The sequence below is a fragment of the Culex pipiens genome, chromosome 3, assembly GCF_016801865.2.
Source record: "Culex pipiens pallens isolate TS chromosome 3, TS_CPP_V2, whole genome shotgun sequence".
Taxonomy (NCBI): domain Eukaryota; kingdom Metazoa; phylum Arthropoda; class Insecta; order Diptera; family Culicidae; genus Culex; species Culex pipiens.
The window spans coordinates 115,759,785-115,783,151 of record NC_068939.1 but is presented as its reverse complement, the minus strand read 5'-3'; the positions used below and the strand labels follow the sequence as shown (position 1 = coordinate 115,783,151).

The window sequence follows — 23,367 nt, the reverse complement described above, 5'->3', positions numbered from 1 at the left end:
TTAAAAACCATATCAGCAAACATAGTGATAGTATATTTGACGTAAAAATAGAATTTGAACACCTTAAATCTGATTTTAACTAGAAAAACTAAGGCTTTCAAAGTCTCCCCGAAATTAAAAATAAGTATTTTCAACGCAACTATTTTAAAAATACTTTTGAAAAAGTTTTTTTTTCGAAAATAGTGCATGGATCTTGTATGACCTACCCCAGTACATGTTTCAAAAATAATAATATTGAGACAAACCTTACCAGTTAAAAGAAATAAATCGAAATCCTGTCAATGTCACCCCAGTTTACGGTTCTTTTATATATAAAGTTTCGTTTTTTAAGTTTCAAAAATAATCCTGGAAAGAAGAGCAAATCTGAAAAAAATGGATGAGCTGATAAAATTTCCTGTAATTTTCTTTCTGGATCTTGGAAAATCGGGCAATTAGTTTCACAAAGAAAATAACCTCACAACCTCACAAAGAATTCCTAATTCGCCTGTAATTTTCAACTGACATTACCTCGGAAACTATTGGTCCGATTTTCAATGCTAAAACTTGACAAATTCCCAAAACAAAAAAATCCATAGAGATAATTATAAGAAAATTCCTCAGCTTTTCAGAGGTACTTTTCTTTCAAGAACTATATTTTAAACTCATAAAATCTAAAACATCGAAAATTTCTTCCTAAAAGTAGCTGAAATACATTTTATCAAAAATATGGTAAAGTACTCTTTTCGATTCAATATTTTTACATTGATTTTAAATATCTTTTTGTCCAGGTTTCTTATATTCTTAAAAAACATTATTTTTTCCTCAGATTTTGCACTATTACGTACTGTGAATTAAAAGATGTATTTTTGCTACCCTGAAACATATCGAAAATTTTCGAAAATTAAAAAAAAATACGTATTTGGAATTCAAGTTTTTGTCTTAAAAAGTTAAATTAAAACTGGGATTTTTTCCGTCTACCTGTTATTCCTGAAAAGTCGTAATCATAGCCTACAACTTTGCCGAAGACACCAAATTGATCAAAAAATCTCTCTCATTATAGAGCAATTCCATGCCAAATTGGAACGAAAAATACAGGATGGAGCAACTCACCTAAAAAAAATACAAAAATCATTTACTGGACCTGTTTTTTTCTAAGCTGCTCTAAACGTCAAAAATATGACAGACTTGATTTTTCAGTCTCCGGTAAATATTTTTACCGGAAAGCTCGTCCAATTTCCCATAAGATTGTGTATGTGTATTTTTTAATTTCCTACAAGTTTGTTTTTGACCACTTTTTGATACGATGAAACGGCTTTGAGTTGCAGCAATATTTAAATTACGAAATACAAAAATATTTAAAGCAATTACGCCCTTCTCAAATGTCATTATCGAGTGAAACTGGCTCCATATACACAAAAATGGCTTACATAAGCGTAGGATGACATGTCTACAAAGTTTCATTGAAATCGGAGAGGGTTAAGAATAAAAGTACCTAAACATTCCTTTTTACATACCCATTTTTTATTACCAGCCCCCTAAACAGTAAACAGGAGACTTGTATAGAAAAACTAATGATGCAAAATGATTTCTTTTGACAGTGGGAATGCATGGGCAAAGTTTCATCCAAATAAAAAAATACAAAGAAAAGACGATCTGCGAAATCGTAGAGAACCACTCTTTTGTAGATTTTTTGTGTAATACCTAGGAATAAGGGCCAGCAATAAACCACGTGAACCCAAGTCTCCCCTAGAAATGCTTTCTTTTCTTAAGGTCCCCCTGCCAAACGGCGAGGATCATGTCGCTCACAGCCATCACTTGCACTGCACAAACACCCTCACATGCACTCATACACACACGCACACACACACACACACACACACACACACACACACAGAGTTTGCTTCTGGTGTGTGTCCTCACGTTGAGATTTTTTCTGTGCTTTCGTCCTGTTGGTCCTGTATTGTTGTGCAGCGGAAAAGTCATCATGCAAACAAGAAATGCTTCTGTTGCGTCCTTGGGAGGTTTTGCGATCCGTTTCTGCCATGAATGTGCGCGCCTCTTCTTCTACTCTTGCTTGAGCTTTCAGAAGGTAGGTATCATCTGAATGCAAGTCGAAGTCGGGTTTTCTCTGTTGCGCTGCTGTTGTACTGTAAACGATTTCCGCTGCTGTACGATTGTTAAAAATTTAACGGCACCATCGTTCATGCCGAAAAAAAATAAGAGCGAAATAGAAAGCTATCCAAACCCCCGTTCCGGATACGGCAAAACCCCTTTGTTGTCTATCGAAATCCGATAATTCGCCGTAAGAAAACATGCAAGAAACCATCCAATCACGGGTGTGCTCAGTGCTCAGTACTATTTTATTTGGAATATTGGAATGTGCGCGCTGTCATAAAAAAATAATCGTGCTTATGGGACTGCTACTGTTGCAGGAATTGGATCGAGGCGTTCAAAGTGTTATGCGCATGTTTTGCATATCAAACCAAAATCACACAAGTTTGTGTTATTAAAATCGCACGCACATAAAGATGACAAAACAAATTGAAAATCTTGAGAAAACCTAGGCAGCACCCACTGGCTTGATTCCTTAGGAAAAATAAGTATCTGTGCCAATTTTGAGGCAAAACGGTTGAGGATTAGGTGTCGCTGTTGAACATTGAAGTTTGAATGGGGAAAACCGCAAAAATCCGTGTAGGAAAAAAATCACACCCTACAACTTTGTCGAAGAGTGCAAAACGATCCGAATTGATCCAAAAGTTTAAAATCTGTTCCGATATTTTATTTAAGCATACAGGTCATTCTTTCAATAGCACAAAAGTCAACATACTTTCAAATATACATTCTAGCCTTTCCAGTGCCCTTGGCTACCAACCATTCTCAGCATCAGTCTCACTCACACACACGTTCACGGACGTACACATTAATGTCCATATTTGCTACCGCCATGCATCGTTAAAATGAATCACTCTCTCTCAGAGCTAGACCCCTTACTAGAAAAAGGGATAGGGTGGCGAGTTGTATGATTCTATCTGCGAGCCTTTGAACTGATAACTAAGCATGACGTACGTAGTGCTAACGACGATATTTGGCCAATAGCTGCGGGCAATAACCGAAATGGCATTCCACAACATCGCTTCGCTGGTCCATGGCAACGACAGTCAATATCGGGGAACTGTTATGGATGTTCCACTGTTTCCAGCCGTCGTTGGGAACGCAAACCCAGCAGCCCAGCTCCGCTAGTTAGTCTATTCTGAATCTGGTACCAGCTATCCCTTGATCGATTTGGCCAGACACACTTAATTTTCAGCTGCAAGATAGAATTTAAAATGTCCATAAAGCTTCAAACATGTGCAATTTTACCACATTGTGCTAATACGAATATAAGAGTAAAATGTAATATAAAAACTAGCTTAATCCACCTATGTGGTTGGTGCCTGCCTCACACACAAATTTCATTTTATTCTTTTTAGATCCGGAATAAAAAAGTACACAGATATCACTAAAGTAGTCATAGCGTGAGACAGGGTTGCAAGATAATCAAACTTCCAGACTCAAACTGACGAATGATGGGTTGGATGTTGGACCCGAGCAGGGGTAAATAACACGGGAATACCAAATTTTGGTATTACTTGGGCAAATAACAGGGACCAAAATGTGCCCTTGGTTGCCCAGTGATAGATGGTAAAATACCATAAAACAGGGGTGACCAAAGTATGGCCCGCGGGCCAAACGTGGCCCGCGAGGTGATTTTTTGTGGCCCGCGGACTTATTTTGAATGATCATTAAAATGGCCCGTTGACTAAAATGATTTTATACTTTTTCAAAATCATACTTTGTTTTGAACTTTTTTTTGTTGATATTTTTTTATATTTTGTTAATAAAATAATAATGATTTATCCTTATTTTGATCCCCATTTTACGACACAAATGTTTTGTTCAAAAATCGTTTTAATTTAAAAAAAATCATCCGTTTCAATGTGAGTGAAGCTTGTAAATACCACCAAAATTTTCTTCGAACATTTTTAAAAATGTTTACGTTCAAATTTGACTTAGGTAGAAATCCGTTCGAATAGCAAAAATATAAGTTTTTTTTTTATAATAACTCAAAAGTCATAGCGACCCTTTTCATGAATCGACCCTCAAACTTTCTTTCTACTTAGGAACCATAGCGACCCTTTTCATGAATCGACCCTCAAACTTTCTTTCTACTTAGAAACCTTCCATCGGGATTCGAACTTATGACAGTTGGATAACGAATCTGATTGAGAACCATCTGATTCAAGCAGACAATAAGTTGAAATCGGAGGAATAAGGCTGTTGCAAAAATTTCAGTGAATTCTCGATGAATCAATATGTGTTTTTTGCTAAAATATTTTTTACGTCGAATCTTACATTTTTTGAAAATAATAATTACAAATGAACTGTTCGGGTATATAAAACATTTTCTAACAAAATTTTCATTGAAATGTTGAAATTCTGGTCTGAACCTCAATTTTTATATTATAGATAGAGATATTTTTTTTCGCTGGGTTGTTGAAAAATAATTTGCAACGATTCATTAAATGGTAAAATTACACCGTTACATAAATTGTTCAGGAAGCAGGTTTTCATGGGAAATGTCTCGAGTTTTGAAATAGTTTTTAAGTAAAGTTGTATCACTGCGACTAATACGAAAGTAGCAATTGAAAAGGGTTTCCTTTACGTTACTAATAGATTAACATACAAACAAACGTGTCACCATTTTTAACCTTCCCTTGGTATTAAAAAAAAATCACACATAAGGTATTGGGGTCCTTTTCGACCCCAAACTTTAAAAAATCGCCAAAAATCCAGTTTTTGACCGATTTCGATTCTTTTGGTCACAAATGAAAGCTTAGAACGTCCCCTTTCCGAAACCGACCTGGAAAACCGGATTTGGTCACTGTGGCCACCGGGAATCGACTACAACCGAAAAAAGGCCTTTTTGAGACCCCAACTTTGACGACCTGTATCTCCGGCAAATTTTAACCAATCAGGATGCTCCAGGCTATTTATCACTCGATTCCAGTTGAAAACGCTTTTAATTAGCTTTAATTGAATGTCAAAGTTCTAACCTGCCAACATTAGAGGCACGCTGAATTAGATGCTGTTCCCCTACTGGACAACCAAGAGCACATTTTGGTCGCTGGTATTTGCACAAGTAATACCAAAATTTTGTATTTTCATACCATTTTTAGTGCAGCAGTTGCAGTTAGTGAAAAAACGGAAATGATCCATATGCAATAGCCAAATCTACTCACCTGATGATTCCATGTTGTTCTTAGTGATATTCTTCACCACATCGAATGCATTTGTCATTGATGAACGGCCTGTGCTTGAAGTTCTTGAAGCTTCTGAAAAATAACAAGATTGAAAAATAAGTGTTATTAAAATGAAACTGGATTGAAATTCATCAAAATTCAATAATCTGTCGATTGACTCGTTTTTCAAAGTATTTGGTTATCCCGACTTAGAGAAATTTCAACGATTTAAAAAAAATCTTAGTGGGTATATCCAAAAAAAAAAAAAATCAGCCTTAACATTTTTGGGTTTCAAGTCATTTTAGCGCAAAATTAATTATCTCGTCAAAATTTTTAAAAAATTCCCATAATTTCAGAGGAATTTGATGAAATACTGTAATACTAAAAGAATAACAAAATGTGATGTTCGACCATTGACAAATTCTGCAATTTTGCAATATCAAAACAATACCTTAAATTGGTATGAAACCACATTTTGCTCTTGCATAATCCTTAAGACAAATTTTAAAGGGTCCAGGTATAGCAAAATTTGGTATTGATACCAGAGAAAGGTTTTGTTACGCATTTCGCTTGTTATTTACCCATGCTCGGGATATATGGCCTTTTTTCATACGGTCCTATAAAAATGTAAACACTGAGTTTTTCCCTTCAATGTCCATTGGAGTAAGCGGGATACATTTAATGTTTACATTTGTTTATAGGATCTAATAAAGAAAAAGTCCAGATTTAGCGTTCACTAGCCGAGGTAAGCCTCAGATCTTTTAAATTGACCGTCAAATTGCTAAATATATTTTGAAAAAATACGTCGGGTTGTCAGAAAAGAATTAGATGTGCGATTTTCTTGCTGATACCATTCCACGTGGTAAATGTCTGACATTGTAGCAAAATAATATAATTCGATGACACCGGATGATTTGTCGTTACGGCCGAACCAGTTTCAACGAATCGACTTAATGTCTCCGAAAAAAGTGTTCTTCAGTTTGATGTGTTGACAGTTTGATGAGCCATTGTACTCAGTTAGCAACCTACAGCTAGAAACTGAATTGACTGGGAGCACTGCGAAAAAAAAACATTTCAGAATAAAACATCGCATTTGATACCGATTCTAGAGCAGATCCCCTGCCTGGAGGCACTCCGGGTGATGAAATGCAGCATCGAGCTTGGTTTATTGGGCGCTGCTGAGTTTATTTTTTTACGATCATGTTTGATGGTTTATGGGGCTTATGTGTGAATTTAAATGAAACAGATATCACAGAACAAAATCGACAAATCGATGTTTGTTCGCGTCTCGGCGGATCAAATAAACACGATCCGATTGCGCAAGGGACGCGAAAATGAATGGGTGAAAAAGATTCCAAAAAATAACATTTGTTTGATTTCGTAAAAATCATACAATGGTACGATAGCAAACATTTACATTGACGCAAAATGAATTTCAATACCAACGATCCATAATATTCATTAGCGGAAGTGGAAAAAATCATGCGGAATTTCTTGTAAAAAAATGAAACATATACCTTTCCACCTGCCACAAAGTCAAAAGTTTCCACGACGTGTTTCGAGAACACGTGCGGAAATTTATTAAAAGTTTTAAGCCCTGTACTGACACCAATTAGTCCAGCTCCCAGTCACAATGAAGCCCCCAAGTTGTAAACATCATCAACCCTTCCTCGCCGTGTACTGACACCTCTTTCCCCCGGTTTGATGGCCGTACCTTAACTGTTTTAATCCTTTCTCGGTAATAATGCTTGGTGATGGTGACAGCTACTAGCCAAGACGACGTGGTCCGAATTTCAAAAGACTCAAATTCAGTCACACCGGATGGAACTGTGTGTGGGGGGGGGGGGAGTGTGTTTCGAAAAAAGGGTCATTGCAGCAGGGTAAAGTTTTACAATTGAGTGACAGCTTTATGACCTTTTATGGCTAGCAGTGCGGGGGTTGGGACTGCCATGAAAAAGATAAAAAGGGAGGTACGTGAGAACAAGTACTTGAAACCCAGTCTGTAGAGCATCTTGTTAATGTGTGGTAAACAGTTTGTAGCAGGTGTGGAGTATAATTTGCATTTAGAATTTATTTCAATAAATGTGTTATTTTTTCAGGAAAACTATTATTTCATGCTAACGGGGTCTTTTATGGGGGGATAGTATTTTTTGAGAAATGGCAACAAAACTATTTAATACATATGAAAGTTTGGAGCATCCCCTTGCGGGGTGAACTAAAATCTTTGGTCGGGAAAAATTAAAGTTATCATCGTTTGAAGTTTTTGAACTTTTTTACCATGGGACGAAATTTCGCCTATACAATTTTATATTGTAGTCCACGTGGGCATGATTTAAGGTTCAGATTATATAATTTCTTATGGGAAATTATTCAGGGAACATTGTTCCTGAAGCACGTTAAGTGATTGGAAATAATGGAAAAAAGTTATTAAGGTTTTATGGAAATTTGGGAAATTCTCTATTTAAATTGCGTACCCTTTTTCCCAAAAACTGAATGTTTCATGGTCAATTGAGCATACAAATCACTACAGAAAAGTGTTAAAAAAGCAATCGATTTTACATGTTTGTTCAATGAAAAATAGACTTCTGAAAGTCCAGAATAGACTGTATTTTTTACTTCAGAAAAATATGTCTTACTTGAGAGGTGGTAAACACGAAGAATCGAGCCTCGCACGCCACCGAAATCAATGCTTGTAATGCTCACCACAGCTCAACTTCACGAAACCCCTGCTCCTTGACAGGACGTTGCACCAATCCTTCGAATTTCACGTCTGCTTGAGCAAACTCTCAAATCCACCAACGCGGTGTGCACAGGGAGACACGCCAGCCCCCCGACGCATTAGTGGGGCACTTCCGGAGTACACTCACCAGACGAGCGTAATAAAGTGGGAATAAATCGTATTCCTGCAATGGGGAGCGCTCACATTTGTCGGATGATGACGGTAGCGGTGGTGGTTGTGCCCTTTCATGTTGACATGCTGTTAGTTGCAGTTGAGAGATTTCATGCTTCCGCTCATTTTGATGCAAAAAAAAAGTGCTCGAGCCCGCCAACAGGACTCTGTGCCGGATGATGTATATCAAAATACCCAGTGCTGGGAAAAAAAGAGATGAGACCTAAGAGATTTGTGTTTATTTGAAACGTGCATGTCATCTCAGGGTGTACATAAACAAAGTTATAGCATTGCAAGCACTCAGAGAAGAAACATTCAGCTTTCCTTACGTTTTGTCCCAGAGTTTTCACGTGGTAATGGGACGCTCAGATAAGCTGTGACGTATTCCACATGACGTGTCACGCCTAAACGGATCCACTCGGAATTCTCCCGGTTTTTTTTTATTATCATTTTTTCTTTCCAAACCACACACTTCAGAACAGATACCGACCGTGATGTACCAGAAAAAGAGAAAAAAATGAACGAAATGCCACTGTCTTCTGGAAGGAAGCTTTGCAGCGGGAGCTTTTTATTGCGATGTCGACGTCGGTGTGCATAGCTCAGCATCATGTCTTGTACACTTGGGGAGGCAAAAGAACCCTAAGTGATCTAGACAGGTCTACTTTATGGAATTCGTGCGAATTTCGTGCTGGTAGAATGTGAATGTTTGAAGGCATGCTACAGGATCGGAAGCAATGGCAATTTTCGATACGTCAATTTTCGTTGTGATTGATATTTTTGTTGGATAATCTGAAGGATAAATCTAACAACAAGCTTTCATTCTACAAAAATGATAGTAATCCAATTTGGATTTCCATTGAAGAGATTTGTTTGTAACATCTTTATTCTAACCCGTAACATCTTCATGCAAAACGACTAATACAGCATGTGGAAAAGGTGGGCATTATTCTTACAAAATCATCATGCTACGTTATTTAGAATAGTTGAAATTCTTACAGGAACATAAATAATTATAATTTTGATACTTTAAATAATGTTTCTGAACCAAAACTTGAGTGTATGCTCTGCCACGTGTTCACCGTCTGACACGTGGCGTCGTGGTTTTCATCTAGTCGTCATAGCATACTAAGGACAATGCGTTGCTTTTGAAGGATGAATCGTTGATTCTGGAGACACCGGACGTCGATCCAATGCGCACCTTGGGGACAGAATGGACAACCCTAATTCCTTCTGGAATGTGTTCATTGGACCATCCCCTACACACCTGTCTTTATTCCGAGTGAATCCATGTTGTCCCCAGACCTGTAGGAACGATTGAACGAAAAGCGCAAAAATCCCATAGTAATTTCCATGTAAACTTTAAACCGCTGGGGACAGGCTAATTCTCAACCAAATGGGCTGAAATTTGACATGAGAGTCCCTATGGGTATCCTCTACAAGGGGAACCTTGGTTTGCTGTAATCTGAGAACTTTTTTGTTTGGTTGAAACACCCTACTATACATATACATTTTGTGGAGAAACATGCGGAAATTTGAAGTTTATCAAAAATAAAGTACCGTCATCTGGTACGAATCGGGGCAGCTGTTTAAGCCGTGTTATTGCACAATATTTTTTGATAAAGACACAAAACAAAAAAAAATTGCACCAATTTCCAAATTCCAAGCTTTTAAGTGCAGTAAACAGTGTTGTCCCAAGTCAGACTATAGTCCCAATTTGCCGCAGTTGAAGGTGCTACATTTTGTTCAGAACCTCATGAGAATTATTTTGCAACAAAAAGCTCATGAACAGATGATTTCTCTAAAAAGTTCCATACAAATGTTTAAAAAATGCAAACAAAAATAAAGTTATTTGTCGATAAATCGACGCCGTCGTCTTTTTGACGTTTCGAGAAAAACGTGTTTCAATGTTTGACCTTGAATACGAGATTGCATGAAAGTGTAATGATTTGGAAAATTGGTATCAGATGATTTTTTTTGTAAAATTTGACAAATTGGATGACGATGGCCTGCTAAAAATCCAGAAAAAAACCAAAAATAGTTTTGAAACATCTGTAATTTTTCATTACTCAACTTGAATCAAAAATTGGGAATCGTCATTAGAAGAAAAAAAATGCAATAATAATTTGCAATTACTCAGATTGGCTTTTTTCATATAGAACTAAATTTTCATTTGAGCATTTCGTGTGTATAATACTGGCTCGTCAAAACAACCCCCCTAAAATTTGGAACTGATTGGTTTTATTTTTTTATGGAAATTAGAATTATTTTAAATTAAATTGTAAATGTACACTGAAACCCCGATGATTTGCCACCAATTGTTGTCAAATGAACGGGGTCACTTTTTAGTTTAACTTACTATCAAACGTTTTGTTGCTCCAGCTGTCAATAAATGTTTCAGTCCCTTCAAATAGATTGCTTTGATTTTTCATTCTATTATTTGATAATTCCCGCTCTCTACGGTCCCTTCAATATCGACAACGAGAGAGTCCACTGTAGTATGTAAGAGTCCCGTGTAAAAAGTGACAGTTCGTCACTTTTTAGTTTGACTTTGTCTAACCAACGGGGTATAAACTAAAAAACTGTCAAACGAAAAAGTGACCAACCACCGGGGGTTGAGTGTATATGTTTGATATGTAATATTGTATTTTTGAAAAGGTAATTATGTAATTTTGAAAAGGTTTCGTCGCTTGTGTCGCAAGATAGCACACAAGAGCAATTCCAGCTCAAATCAGGAATTTTTCTGGTACTTTTGTACCCGACCCTCTCCGATTTCAATGAAACTTTGTAGACATGTTATCCTAGGCCTATATAAGCCATTTTTGTGTATATGGAGCCAGTTGCACTCGAAAATAACATTTGAGGAGGGCGTAAGGTATTTAAATATTTTTGTATTTTGTAATTTAAAAATTACTGTATCTCGAAGCCGTTGCGTCGTATCAAAAAGTGGTCAAAGATAAACTTGTAGGAAATTGGACGGGCTTTCTGAAAAAAATACACTGAAACAAAAATACACGCCACATCTATGAGATTTTTTGATTTTTAAGTCTAAAACTTAAATTTAAAGGTGATGTCACGATTGTTTTTTCGTTCAAAATTTTTGAGAAAATAGCCTAAAATGTTACCAAAAGACTGACGAAAAATGCAGGATGGTATGTCTCTCCTAAAAAAATACAAAAATCATTTACTAAAACTCTTTTTTTGAAAAGTGGTCTAAACGTCAAAATTTTTAAAAACCAGTAGTAGGAATCGATTCTCCAGACAATTTTACATAAAAGTCTCCATATTGACCATTGTTCTATGTCCAATCCTTGGGAAGATACAGCGGTTTTAAAAATAAAAATGTTGAAAAAACGGGGTTTTTGGTGGTTTTTGGCAATTTCTATATGACAGACTTGGTTTTTCAGTCTCGTAAATATTTTTACCGGAAAGCTCGTCCAATTCCCCATAAGTTTGTCTCTGACAGCTTTTTTATTTATATCGTTTTTATATTTACGTAAGCAAATTTACTATCCTAGTTTCTACCACACTGAAAAAAATATTCTATTTTCAGTTATTAGCAATGCAATTAAGCTCATATCTGTAAGCCCTTACATCCAATTGAAATGCTGTCAAAGGCAAACTTATGGAAAATTGGACGAGCTTTCCGGTAAAAATATTTACGAGACTGAAAAACCAAGTCTGTCAGATAGAAATTGCCAAAAACCACCAAAAAACCCGTTTTTTCAACATTTTTAGTTTTAAAACCGCTGTATCTTCCCACGGATTGGACATACGACAATGGTCAATATGGAGACTTTTATGTAAAATTGTCTGGAGAATCGATTCCCACTACCGGTTTTTAAAAATTTTGACGTTTAGACCACTTTTCAAAAAAACAGTTTTAGTAAATGATTTTTGTATTTTTTTAGGAGAGACATACCATCCTGCATTTTTCGTCAGTCTTTTGGTAACATTTTAGGCTATTTCCTCAAAAATTTTGAACGAAAAAAAATCGTGACATCACCTTTGAATTTAAGTTTTAGACATAAAAACGAAAAAATCTCATAGATGTGGCTGTATTTTTGTTTCAGTGTATTTTTTTTCAGAAAGCCCGTCCAATTTCCTACAAGTTTGTCTTTGACCACTTTTTGATACGACGCAACGGCTTCGAGATACAGTAATTTTTAAATTACAAAATACAAACATATTTAAATACCTTACGCCCTCCTCAAATGTTATTTTCGAGTACTATTGGCTCCATATACACAAAAATGGCTTATATAGGCCTAGGATAACATGTCTACAAAGTTTCATTGAAATCGGAGAGGGTCGGGTACAAAAGTACCAGAAAAAATCCTGATTTGAGCTGGAATTACTCACAAGCGACAGCTTATATCCACTTGAGATAAAATATTAGTTACTGTAGCTTAAACTAAATATTTCGTTTTAGCGTTCTGAAAAATTTCAAAAAAAATTCAAAAAAACACACGTGGAACTCATAAAGCACAACAAATTCCACTGGAAAAGACAGCTTTTCCTGGTAGCACGTTATCTGAAGCAGTATGATAAACCCGCAACAACATCGAACCGGTGGCAGGTGGTACAACACCCTGGAACAGGCACTTGATGTACTCTTGACTATGATTGAACGGTGCGCGCCCGAAATCTGGACAGATATGGAGCAATCGGAATGACATACTGTCTGCGCTGGCACGGCGTGGTCGTTAGAAGAAGATGCTTATGGTGTCATCACTCTCTTCCGCGCGCGCAGTATATATTGGCGCTACAGTGAAGCACCTGAACATTAGGACTTTCATTGCGGATACGAGTGAAAGCTGTCCAGGTGCAAGCCGCAATGAGGGTTTCGGTATTTGTTTTCGCGGTTTCGGTTGTGGCCTTGGTGGCGGGAGCAGGTATTTCGGTTGATTGATGGCGGGGATGTGACCTTGGAGGTGATTTAATCCGTATTATTTTTCGGTGGTTTCGTAGATATCGCGGAGGAAGCATGGCGCGCTAAGCAGCTTGCCCCGGAAGCGGCCAGAACGTTGGCCGCCCGTCGTATCGCGGGCCTGAGCAAGATTATCGGTGGCCACAGCGTTGAGGTGGCGAGTTTTCCGTTCCAGCTGTCGTTGAGAAGCAATGGTTACCACATCTGCGGTGCATCCGTAATTTCACGAAGCTGGGCCCTGACCGCGGCTCACTGCCTGTTCCCGAGCCGTGACCCCAAAACCGTGAGAATAATCCCCGTGCAAAGTGTGTATTCGTGTGATTTGAACTTGTCTCGTTCCGGTAGATTACGTTCCGCGCTGGAAGCAGTCACCGCCAGAACGGTGGACGACTTCACGTAGCCACGGAGATCGTTCTACACCCGGAGTACAACCCAGCTCTGTTTGACAACGATGTCGCTCTAGTTCGCGTTCAACAGCCATTTGTTGGACCTGACGTGGAAGCTATCCTACCAGTCCCGGAAAATTACGAACCGGTCATTGGAATGCGAACGCTAGTTTTGGGTTGGGGAAGAACCGTACGTTGAACTCTTGGTTCAAATCCTAGTTTATAACAAGTAACTTCTCCTGTTTTCCACACAGTTAGTGCACACTGACCTGCCGGATCAGCTGCAAGCAGTCGAAGTTCCGATTGTAGCAAAGAATGCATGTGCCAAGTTATGGAGTGTCGATCTACTCACATCCAAGTAAGTCCGCCCAAAAGCATAATGTTCCGGTTTATGACTTATTCGATTACAGCATGATCTGCGCCGGCCAAATCGGCCGTGACTCGTGCAACGGTGACAGTGGAGGCCCACTGGTAGCGGGCGGTTACCAGATCGGAGTCGTGTCCTGGGGATCGACGGACTGCGGAGGACCCATGCCGGCTGTTTACACCCATCTGGGGCAGCCTTCCGTAAGGCGGTTCATCTCGCAGATTGCCGGAGTGTAACGCCGATGAGCTGTTTTCCTCGCGTGTTTTGTTATCAATTTAGCTAAAAATAAAAGCGTAACCGTAGTAGAAGCATCCGATTTTACTGTTTTGATTGCCACATTTCTACACTGGTTCAGTCGTCGGCATGATATGGGCTACCGGTGTTGACGGAATTTTGATTCGGAAAATCAAGCAATGCTGATAAGATAGCAAATGTGGTTCATTATGTTGAAATTGTGTTCGATTCAAACTACGACATGTATTATGTACTATAATTTTTCAACTAACGATGCGATATTTGTCATTACAGTTTACATGAAATAGTCAAAGCTTTTCCAATGATGCCTTATTATTTATTCAAAAAGTCGTTTACACACCGGTGTGCTGGCTGATGAAGCTACGAACTCCAGCGTTTCCAACGTTAGCGTAAACACCAGCAAGAGAACCTCCGCAAGCGACGGCTCCCCACGAGACAATACCGAACTGGCGTCCTCCAGTGACCAGCGGGCCACCGCTGTCTCCGTTGCACGAGTCACGGCCTGGCTCGCCGGCGCAAACCATGCTAGCGAGAATACGTCCAGATCCCCACTGGGCCTGGCAGGTGGCTTGAGCAACGACCGGAATGTCAACGGCACGCAGATTTGCTGGCAGAGAACCTCCCTGCTGGGTAAGACCCCAACCGGACACAACGCTGCGGGTTCCAGCACCGAAACCGGTTCCGCTCGGGACCAGCGTAATCGGAGCAATGTTGGTTCCGGTGAAGGAAGTGGTGATACGGATAACGCACACATCATTGTCCAAATTGTTGGCGTTGTAAGCATGGTGATTGATGATCTGGGCAGCCTGGAAGATGGTTCCTCCAGTCAAGCGGCTAGCACTGCCAGCGCGGAACGTAATCTGCAAGAAGTATCAAAAAAAAAAGAAAACTCATCAATCGACATCGCCTATATCACGCCCGTCGTTTAGCTTCTTACAGCGGCAACCGATGGCATCGGGAAGGTGCAGTGAGCAGCGGACAGAGCCCAGTTGCTGGAGATGATCGAAGCACCGCAGATGTGGTTTCCATTCTGGCGCAGAGACAGCTGGTACGGGAACTGCGAGATCGGAACCTCGTTTCCACCGACAATTCTGCCCTCGTAAGTGGGCTCCTCGAAGTCCTCCAGGCCCACCGGGCGCATGGAGTTCTTCTGCAGCCACAGGTCTTCGGCGTACCCCGCAAATGCGGACACCACGCACAGCGCAAGAACGATAAAGGTCTTCATGGTCACTCCCAGTCGTACTGAGTCGTTGGAGTACGTACGATTAGCTTTTATACCGTTGCGACAGTTGTTATCGAAAAAACCGCGCTAATCTCACACCGAAAAAACCCTCGGAAATCAATATCAATGGATTTACCCAAACGATACTGGATTTCCATGAGAAGCACTCCCGTGTATGACGCTGGTTTCAGATTGCATCTTCCTTTACTCTAATCAGTCAAAATAATAAAGCTATTTTTTGAGTCAGCTTAGAAGTAAAAAGAGGTTTGCAAATGCCTCAACAATCAAGCCTTCGGACATCAAGTTTTGAGTAGGAATTCCGCAATTGAGAACGCCAAGACAATGCTGTAGAGCGAACAATTTGATTTTGACGAAGAATTTCGTCTTAGGGCTCTATACAGGGTAGCAATCTAAAATTTCGCGGAGCAAAATGTAACGAAAAAATTAAACGCGACTGCAAGATTTGCAACATTAATATCTCAGCTCCTGTTCAACACACGTAAATGTGGTACCCACCAAACGAAAGGAGAGAATTCAAGCTTTCTTGTTATACCTAATTAATGGCCATTAAATTTAGTTGAAGTACTTAAAAACTGAGTTTAAATTAATAAAACTGCTTCCACACAGCAAGCAAGCACGCACACAACACACACACACACGCGCTCTCTCTCTCTCTCTCTCTCTCTCTCTCTCTCTCTCTCTCTTGGCCTTGACACATTTTGGCGATTATTTTCCTTTTTTTATTGATTTTTGCGTTATTGTTTGAAATTTAATTGGGAAACCGTTGCAGCTCAGCTTTACTTTTGCGTTAACTTGCAAACTTATAGCTATGTTGGAAGAATGGGTTGCAACTAACACTCAAACGGTGCACAGTGGAAAAAAAGGACCCAAAAAATTACCGCAACATGATTTCGCACAAACCATCGATTGCTATACACCAAAAGCTTCGTTTTTGCACCAGGAACAATAATCCGATTAAAAATCGCACTGCACGGACCGGTGGCCGGAGTACAGGCCACCGGAAGATCCGGATTTTTGGAAAAAGTGTCAGATTTATCCAATTGTGAACTGATAAGCTTTCTTCTACCATGAATAGTCATGCAAAACAATCCTAGAATAATATTAAATACCATATGACCCATCGGAACCGGTTCCACCGATCTCCGGTGGCCACATTCGGAACCGCATTAGGAAACAGCGTAAACTAGTCATGCGACGTATCAAACTTCTTGATTTTGGATGGAGAGTATCCTTAAAATGTATTTTTGCCTCCGGTGACCGGTTCCCAGGTTCTCCGGTGGCCACATCCGAAGATCATATTTGGCATTTGGAATTTGGATCATAATTCCTGAAACCACTCTTGCGACATATCAAACTTCATATTTTTAAAAGAGGAGTGTATAACTCATATCCCCATCCAAAATCAAGAAGTTTGATACGTCGCACAACTAGTTTATGCTGTTTCCTAATGCGTTTCCGGATTTGGCCACCGGAGATCGGTGGGACCGGTTCCGATGGGTCCTATGGTATTTAATATAATTCTAGGATTGTTTTGCATGACTATTCATGGTAGAAGAAAGCTTATCAGTTCACAATTGGATAAATCTGACACTTTTTCCAAAAATCCGGATCTTCCGGTGGCCTGTACTCCGACCACCGGTCCGTGCAGTGCGATTTTTCGTCGGATTATTGTTTCTGGTGCAAAACCGAAGCTTTTGGTGTATAGCAATCGATGGTTTGCGCGAAATCATGTTGCGGTAATTTTTGGGCCCTTTTTCCCACTGTGCGGTGGTCGCATCATTTTGCTGCAAATCTGCATGGAAGTATATCAGAATCTTTGCAATATAGGGGTATAACAATTTTGCCCGTTACTGACAATTATCGACATTACCGCTGGCTGTCTGATTGTATTGGGGAAAAAAACTTCTTAAAACGAGGTCCCAACAAAAACGTTACCACCGCGCCGTGGAGCGCTTTATCAAATACAAAGGTACGTTCGTTCGCGTTTGTTTGAGGGCCTGTGGGTGTCCAATTGTAGTTGAAGAACGCAACTTTTGGTACTCAAACATATATAGCTCATCACTTAAAAATTATCACAGTTTTAGTAAAAAAAAATCATTTTCCCCGTTCTTGGGCGCGGCGCGCCGAAAAATCCGATACATTTTTTTCAAACATAGGCTCATAGGAGCTAACATCGGTTGAAATGGCGGTTGAACGGTTGAATTGGGTATTACCCCAAACACCCCAACCATTTTGCTAAAGTGTTTGGTATGAGTCACTGAATAAAACGGGGTACCGTCAACTAGGGCGATTCGGGACGTTTGGTACAAATTAGGACAGCTTGTTTAGCCGTGCTGGACTAACAATCCAATGGTTACCGGCTCAAACCATTTAATTCTTAAGTCTAAGTGGCATAGTCGTTGTTACAGAAAGAATTTCTAAAGTTTTTTTGAAAAGATCCTATAAACATATGAAACACAATAGCGTATAGGACAGTTTAAAAAAACTCTAGATTTGTACTAGCCATTCATAGGGGAGTCGGGGTCATCACATAATTGTAAGGAGTTTTTTTTTTTTTTTAAATGGTCCAATAAACCAAATTTTCAGTTTTTGCTTTTTGAGTGTTTTTGAAACCGCCTTGAGTCAGGGGTTTTAAAAAAAACCCAAAAAGCAAAAACTGAAAATTTGGTTTATTGGACCTTTTCAAAAAATAATCCAGAAGTTATTTTTTTCTCAAACCTAGTGCATATGGTTCTAACAGTAGTCTTCAATATAACAACAGACACAAATTAGTTTGTTTTAAAAGAGCACTACATCAGTTCTACTCAACACAGTAGAATTAAAATCATGGAAATATTACATCTGGGAAGGGGTACATCTTTTATGTCAGAAAAAATGTGTAATTTCACCTCTGAAAATGAGTAATTTTACCACTTTTCTGGTGTAATGAGCTGAGAAAACACAGTGAAAGGTTATCCTATGCATACGGTTGTGTTAAGTTTTCACAAAAAAATTCCACTAGATTTCTAAAACAATGTACTAGATATTTTTGTTTATTATAATGAAAGATCACACGTTTTTGAATCAAACTGCATCATGGGATATTTATACGAACAGGGGCAGTAAAGCCCTGCATTAATTTTAACATACAGCGATGAAAATCATCCAAAATTAACTTAAAAATCAATTGCTAACCTTTTGCATTCGACCAAAGTGTGATTGCCCTCAGGAAAATAAGCTTTATCGATCTTTGTAATAGCAAATAATTTTAGGTTAAAAAATAAAATAAATTGTAATCGAGAAAATATGAACTACGTGAAGTAAAATTGCCACCATTTAGCGAAAACAGCCAGTGGTGTATAAATTGACTCAATTACATTTGCTAAACCTATCCAATTATCTATAAGATTGGTTGAAGAGATAAGGGCAATCATATCGTCTTTTCAGACTGAATACCTACTAATATAAATCGGGAGCTAATGGTAATCACAGAGGATCTTTCGGGTCTAGTGTAAAGGAGCCGATAATCCGCGGCTTGCACAGAGTTTTCAAAAGAATAGATACATAAGCTTTTTTTACACGGCTTATTTGCTCTTTTGAAATGTGAGGGCTGTTTTATCATTATCACCCGAGTCTCCTTGATGATCAACCTGCTCATTTACATTGCATTGAAGTTTGCCGTATTCTTTCTCAAGAAGTGACGAATGACCTCTCTAGGTTAAAGTCACGTTAATAAAATAAACAACAACTTTCTCAAGGGTGGGTACCAGCAAAAGCAAATGGCGTCGATTCAGCATGAGAAAATCTTCTGAAAATTCTAGAATATTTTTAAGGCATCGCATTTAAATTTGTTCCAGAAAAAAAGTTCATTTCTTCAGTGAAAAAAAAAACAAATTTTATTAAATTTTATTATTCTAACTAATTTAGTTAACTCCAGTAACTTCGGTGATCCAGTTACGCAGACGAGGAAGAGCAACGCGAGCGTAAACTCCCGGCTCGTTTCCGAGGCAGTTGGTTGAGCCCCAGGAAACAATACCAATCTGGCGACCTCCGGTGACCAGCGGACCACCACTGTCTCCGTTGCACGCATCACGGCCTGGCTCACTGGCGCACAGCATACTGAAAGGTTTATCAAAATAATAAATTAGTTGGTGACTTTTATCACGACCGTTGGTTGAAAACTTACTCATCAGTAATCCAGCCCGCTGGCCATCCAGCACTGCAAGTAGCGGCATCAATCACTGGAATATCTACACTCTGCAAAATGGTTGGCAGACTTCCGGGCACGCTCTACAAAAATAACTTTAAAGATATTTTGACTTTATATGACGAATCGAAAGCTTCTTACGGTTAGACCCCATCCAGACAGCACGGCACGAGTTCCATGTGGGTAGTATGTTTCAGCAGGAACCAGTTGAATCGGCTGGATGTTAGCTCCGACCAGTTGCTGAACGGTGTGCAGAACGCTGACGTCATTTTCAAGATTCCAATCATCGTACTGAGGATGGTTTTCAATGCGATCGATGGTAAATAGTTGTCCTCCCTCATGACGGTTGGCCGATCCTCCTCGCATACTCATCTAGAAATCATTAGAACAGGTCAACTGAATTTCTTCATGTTCTTCCAGACTTACAATGGCCAAGTTCGGAATCGGGTAGGTACAGTGAGCAGCAGACAAAGCCCACTGCTCGGAGATAACTGAGGCACCACAGCTGTGAGCTCCATTACGACGCAGCGACAGCTGATAGGGGAAGTCCTCGATTTCAGCGTCAACTCCTCCGACGATACGACCACGCACAGGCTCCCGCTCAATTGGTTTCGAGGTGTGATATGCTCCGGGCATACGACGGTTGTACTGTAGCCAGATGTCCTCTTCAGGACCGGCAATGACTGCCACCAAGCAAAGCGCTAGCACTACGAATACCTTCATCCTGGTCACGGCTCAACAACTGAATGAAACGCCGTGCTGTCTTTCCTTTATATGGTGACTACTTCAGAAGCGGCCCGCGCACATATAATTTGTTACCAAACTTATCAAACCCAATTGTTCGTATTATCGAAGCTGATTTATTTTTTCCAACCCGATTAGACTGCCGGGGAACCGAGATATACTGTAAGCAAAACAAGTGGGATGTCTCATTCTAGGGAATTCCTAGTTAAACGTGTTGTTTTATGACAAAAATTACGTTTGTCTGCGAAATTTCCTAAATCTTATCAATAAACGGCAGCGTAAGACTTTTTTTAATCTCAACACACATTTTATTAAGGTCTACGCTGCCCCTGATCGCATAAATGTCCCATATGCATTTTCATCGCTTTTGAGTAATTGATGCAGTTTGGTGCAAAATCGTGTGCTCTTTCAGAAAAGCCTACAACATCCAGGACTTTATTCTAGAAATCAGGAGGAAAACCAGTTTTTTCGCGAAAACGTAACACGTAGCCTTATGTGTGGGACAAACTTCAAATGCCTTTTTCTAAGCTTGCTTTTTTTGCATATGGGACATTAGGGTGTAATATGGTTGCATGGAAAAAAAGAAAATTTGTCCAAATTTTGTGAGCATAGCAACTTTTCAGTTTCTTTTGGGGTCCTAAACAACTCCCCAAAGTTTAAGAACAATTGATAAAGTCCTCACTTTGTGCAAAGCGATTCAATTTTTAATGGGAATTTGTATGGGAAACCCAATTTTTTCGATTTTGAAATTTATAAAATTCACGTTTGACGATATACTAAAACCGGATTCATATTCGAATGCTCTGGAAGATGCTTTACAACTTCAACTTTCCCGAAGAGAGTATGGCGCTAGCTTGCCCCTAAAAAAAGATACAGCGTGTTCAAAACTGGTCTAAAACGTGATTTTAGAGCAAAAAACACGTTTTAGACGAGTTTTAAAAACGCTGTATCTTTTTTTAGGGGAAAGCTAGCACCATACTCTCTTCGTGAAAGTTGTAGAACACATTCCATAGCATCCGAATATGAATCCGGTTTTGATATAGCGTGAAACGTGGATTTTGCAAATCTCAAAATCGAAAAAAAAAATGGTTTTTCCATACAAATTCCCATAGAAAATTGAATCGATTTGCGCATAGTGAGAACTAAACCAATCGTTCCCAAACTTTAGGGTGTTGTTTAGGACCCCAAAAGGAATTGATAATTGCTCTACTGGAAAATCGATTTTGATATTACCCCCTATTGGCATCTATGTGAACATGGGCGGTACGGCTATCTGCTTCTATTTCAAAAACCCTATGAGATGTCTTAAGTTATCCTCAGCGAAAACATGTAACCCAGGTAGCAAACCGTCTAATAAAACACCTTTCTAATTCATAAATATTCGAAATTTATTAATCTAACAAATTTAGTTAACTCCAGTAACTTCGGTGATCCAGTGACGCAGGCGAGGGAAAGCAACGCGAGCATACACTCCCGGCTCATTGCCGAGGCAGTTGGTTGAGCCCCAGGAAACAATACCAGTCTGGCGACCTGCGGTGACCAGCGGGCCACCACTGTCTCCGTTGCAAGCATCACGGCCTGGTTCACTGGCGCATACTGAAAGATTTATCAAAATAATAAATTAGTTGGTGACTTTTATAACGATCGATGGTTGAAAACTCACTCATCAGTAATCCAGCCCGCTGGCCATCCAGCACGGCAAGTAGCGGCATTCATTCACAATGCGATCGATGGTAAAAAGTTGTCCTCCCTCATGACGGTTGGCCGATCCTCCTCGCAGACTCATCTAAAAATCATTGGAAAAGGTCAACTTAGTTCAGCTTGCTTGCGTGATCACGGAGACATACGATGGCCAAGTTCGGAATCGGGTAGGTACAGTGAGCAGCAGACAAAGCCCAGTGCTCGGAGATAACCGAGGCTCCACAACTGTGGGCTCCATTACGACGCAGCGACAGCTGGTAGGGGAAGTCCTCGATCTCAGCGTCAACACCTCCGACTATACGACCGTTCACCGGTTCCCGCTCAATCGGTGGTGAAGTGTGGATGCTCCGGGCATACGGCGGTTGTACTGCAGCCAGATGTCCTCTTCAGGACCGGCAATGACTGCCGCCAAGCAGAGCGCTAGAACTACGAATACCTTCATCCTGTTTCCGACTCAACTATTGAATGAACTTCAAACTCGGTCCTTATCTACCTTTATAGATGGCTACCGTAGAGTCCACCGTCTGAGCACGTGTAATCGGTTACCAAATTTTATGTGGGCTAATAAAACCAATTGTTAATATTATCGCTGCTGATTTAGTTGTGCAATAATGATAAGATAAGCCCCTAACACAAAAATATACAAATTTTAAGAGTTTACCTCACTCGAGAAAATTTCAAAATTAGCAGCTTATCGTATGATTTTATACGACCCTAGCATAAAGTAAAAGTATCACAAATTTAATACATTTTGGCTCTCGCTTTTCCCTTATCCCCTTAAAAAGCGGAGCATCAACACTTCCCCCTTGTTCCTGGTGCGCGGTGGAGGCCTTGTCCTTATCCCAGGAGCGGTCGGCAATGGATGGCTGTCATGATGTTGAAAATAAGTTCAGGTGAATTTGGTTTTGTTGTGGCTGGGAACACAGACGGTTGAAACCAACACAACCGCAGTCAACCTGAAGGCTCCAAGCTGTCAGCTGGCCTGACAGCAGCTGCGACGTCAGCAGTAACAACTTAAAAAGTCAAACGCCCAGTTGTCGAAGATCATTCTTGCATTGTATTTCGTAGAATAAAGACCTATTTTAATCCGTGTTATATTAATTGGTGTCTTCTCATTTGGCCACGGGCCGCACGATATGAAGAGCTTTTGTGAATACAAAATTGGCGACGAGAAGTGGTTGTAGTGTCGATATCTCCACTACAAGATTCCCACGCGCGGAGGAGGAGCAAAATGCAATTTGCACCAGTCAACCCGCCGTTGATTGGGTGCATCCACGATGGCGTCGTGATTCCCGTCAGGCAGCGGCCGGTGGACGGCCATTTTCCCGTCGGCCCGGAACTCCACGACCAGCAGCCATCGCGCAACGGCCAGCAGCACCGATCAACTGGCCCCGTACATGGTGTCCCCGC

The 23,367-nt window shown here is 39.9% G+C and overlaps 3 protein-coding genes and 1 pseudogene across 3 annotated transcripts; 1 reads left to right on the top strand and 3 right to left on the bottom strand.

The window, feature by feature from the left end:
• The first annotated feature begins 12,880 nt into the window (after positions 1 to 12,880).
• LOC120419343 (trypsin-7-like) lies at positions 12,881 to 14,144 on the top strand. The gene is made up of 5 exons (XM_039582014.2): positions 12,881 to 13,040; positions 13,117 to 13,358; positions 13,421 to 13,651; positions 13,716 to 13,819; positions 13,872 to 14,144. Exons 1-5 carry the CDS (start codon positions 12,983 to 12,985, stop codon positions 14,062 to 14,064), a joined length of 828 nt encoding a protein of 275 aa, XP_039437948.1. The 5' UTR covers positions 12,881 to 12,982; the 3' UTR covers positions 14,065 to 14,144.
• A 162-nt stretch (positions 14,145 to 14,306) lies between these two features.
• LOC120419346 (trypsin alpha-3-like) lies at positions 14,307 to 15,333 on the bottom strand. The gene is made up of 2 exons (XM_039582016.2): positions 15,021 to 15,333; positions 14,307 to 14,943 (listed from the first exon to the last, which is right to left on the bottom strand). Exons 1-2 carry the CDS (start codon positions 15,306 to 15,308, stop codon positions 14,416 to 14,418), a joined length of 816 nt encoding a protein of 271 aa, XP_039437950.1. The 5' UTR covers positions 15,309 to 15,333; the 3' UTR covers positions 14,307 to 14,415.
• Positions 15,334 to 19,195: 3,862 nt separating this feature from the next.
• Positions 19,196 to 20,266, bottom strand: LOC120419342 (trypsin-7-like). The gene is made up of 4 exons (XM_052709389.1): positions 19,939 to 20,266; positions 19,654 to 19,884; positions 19,492 to 19,595; positions 19,196 to 19,424 (listed from the first exon to the last, which is right to left on the bottom strand). Exons 1-4 carry the CDS (start codon positions 20,233 to 20,235, stop codon positions 19,229 to 19,231), a joined length of 828 nt encoding a protein of 275 aa, XP_052565349.1. The 5' UTR covers positions 20,236 to 20,266; the 3' UTR covers positions 19,196 to 19,228.
• Positions 20,267 to 21,922: 1,656 nt separating this feature from the next.
• On the bottom strand, positions 21,923 to 22,399 carry LOC128092291 (trypsin-1-like; annotated as a pseudogene).
• Positions 22,400 to 23,367: the final 968 nt, after the last annotated feature.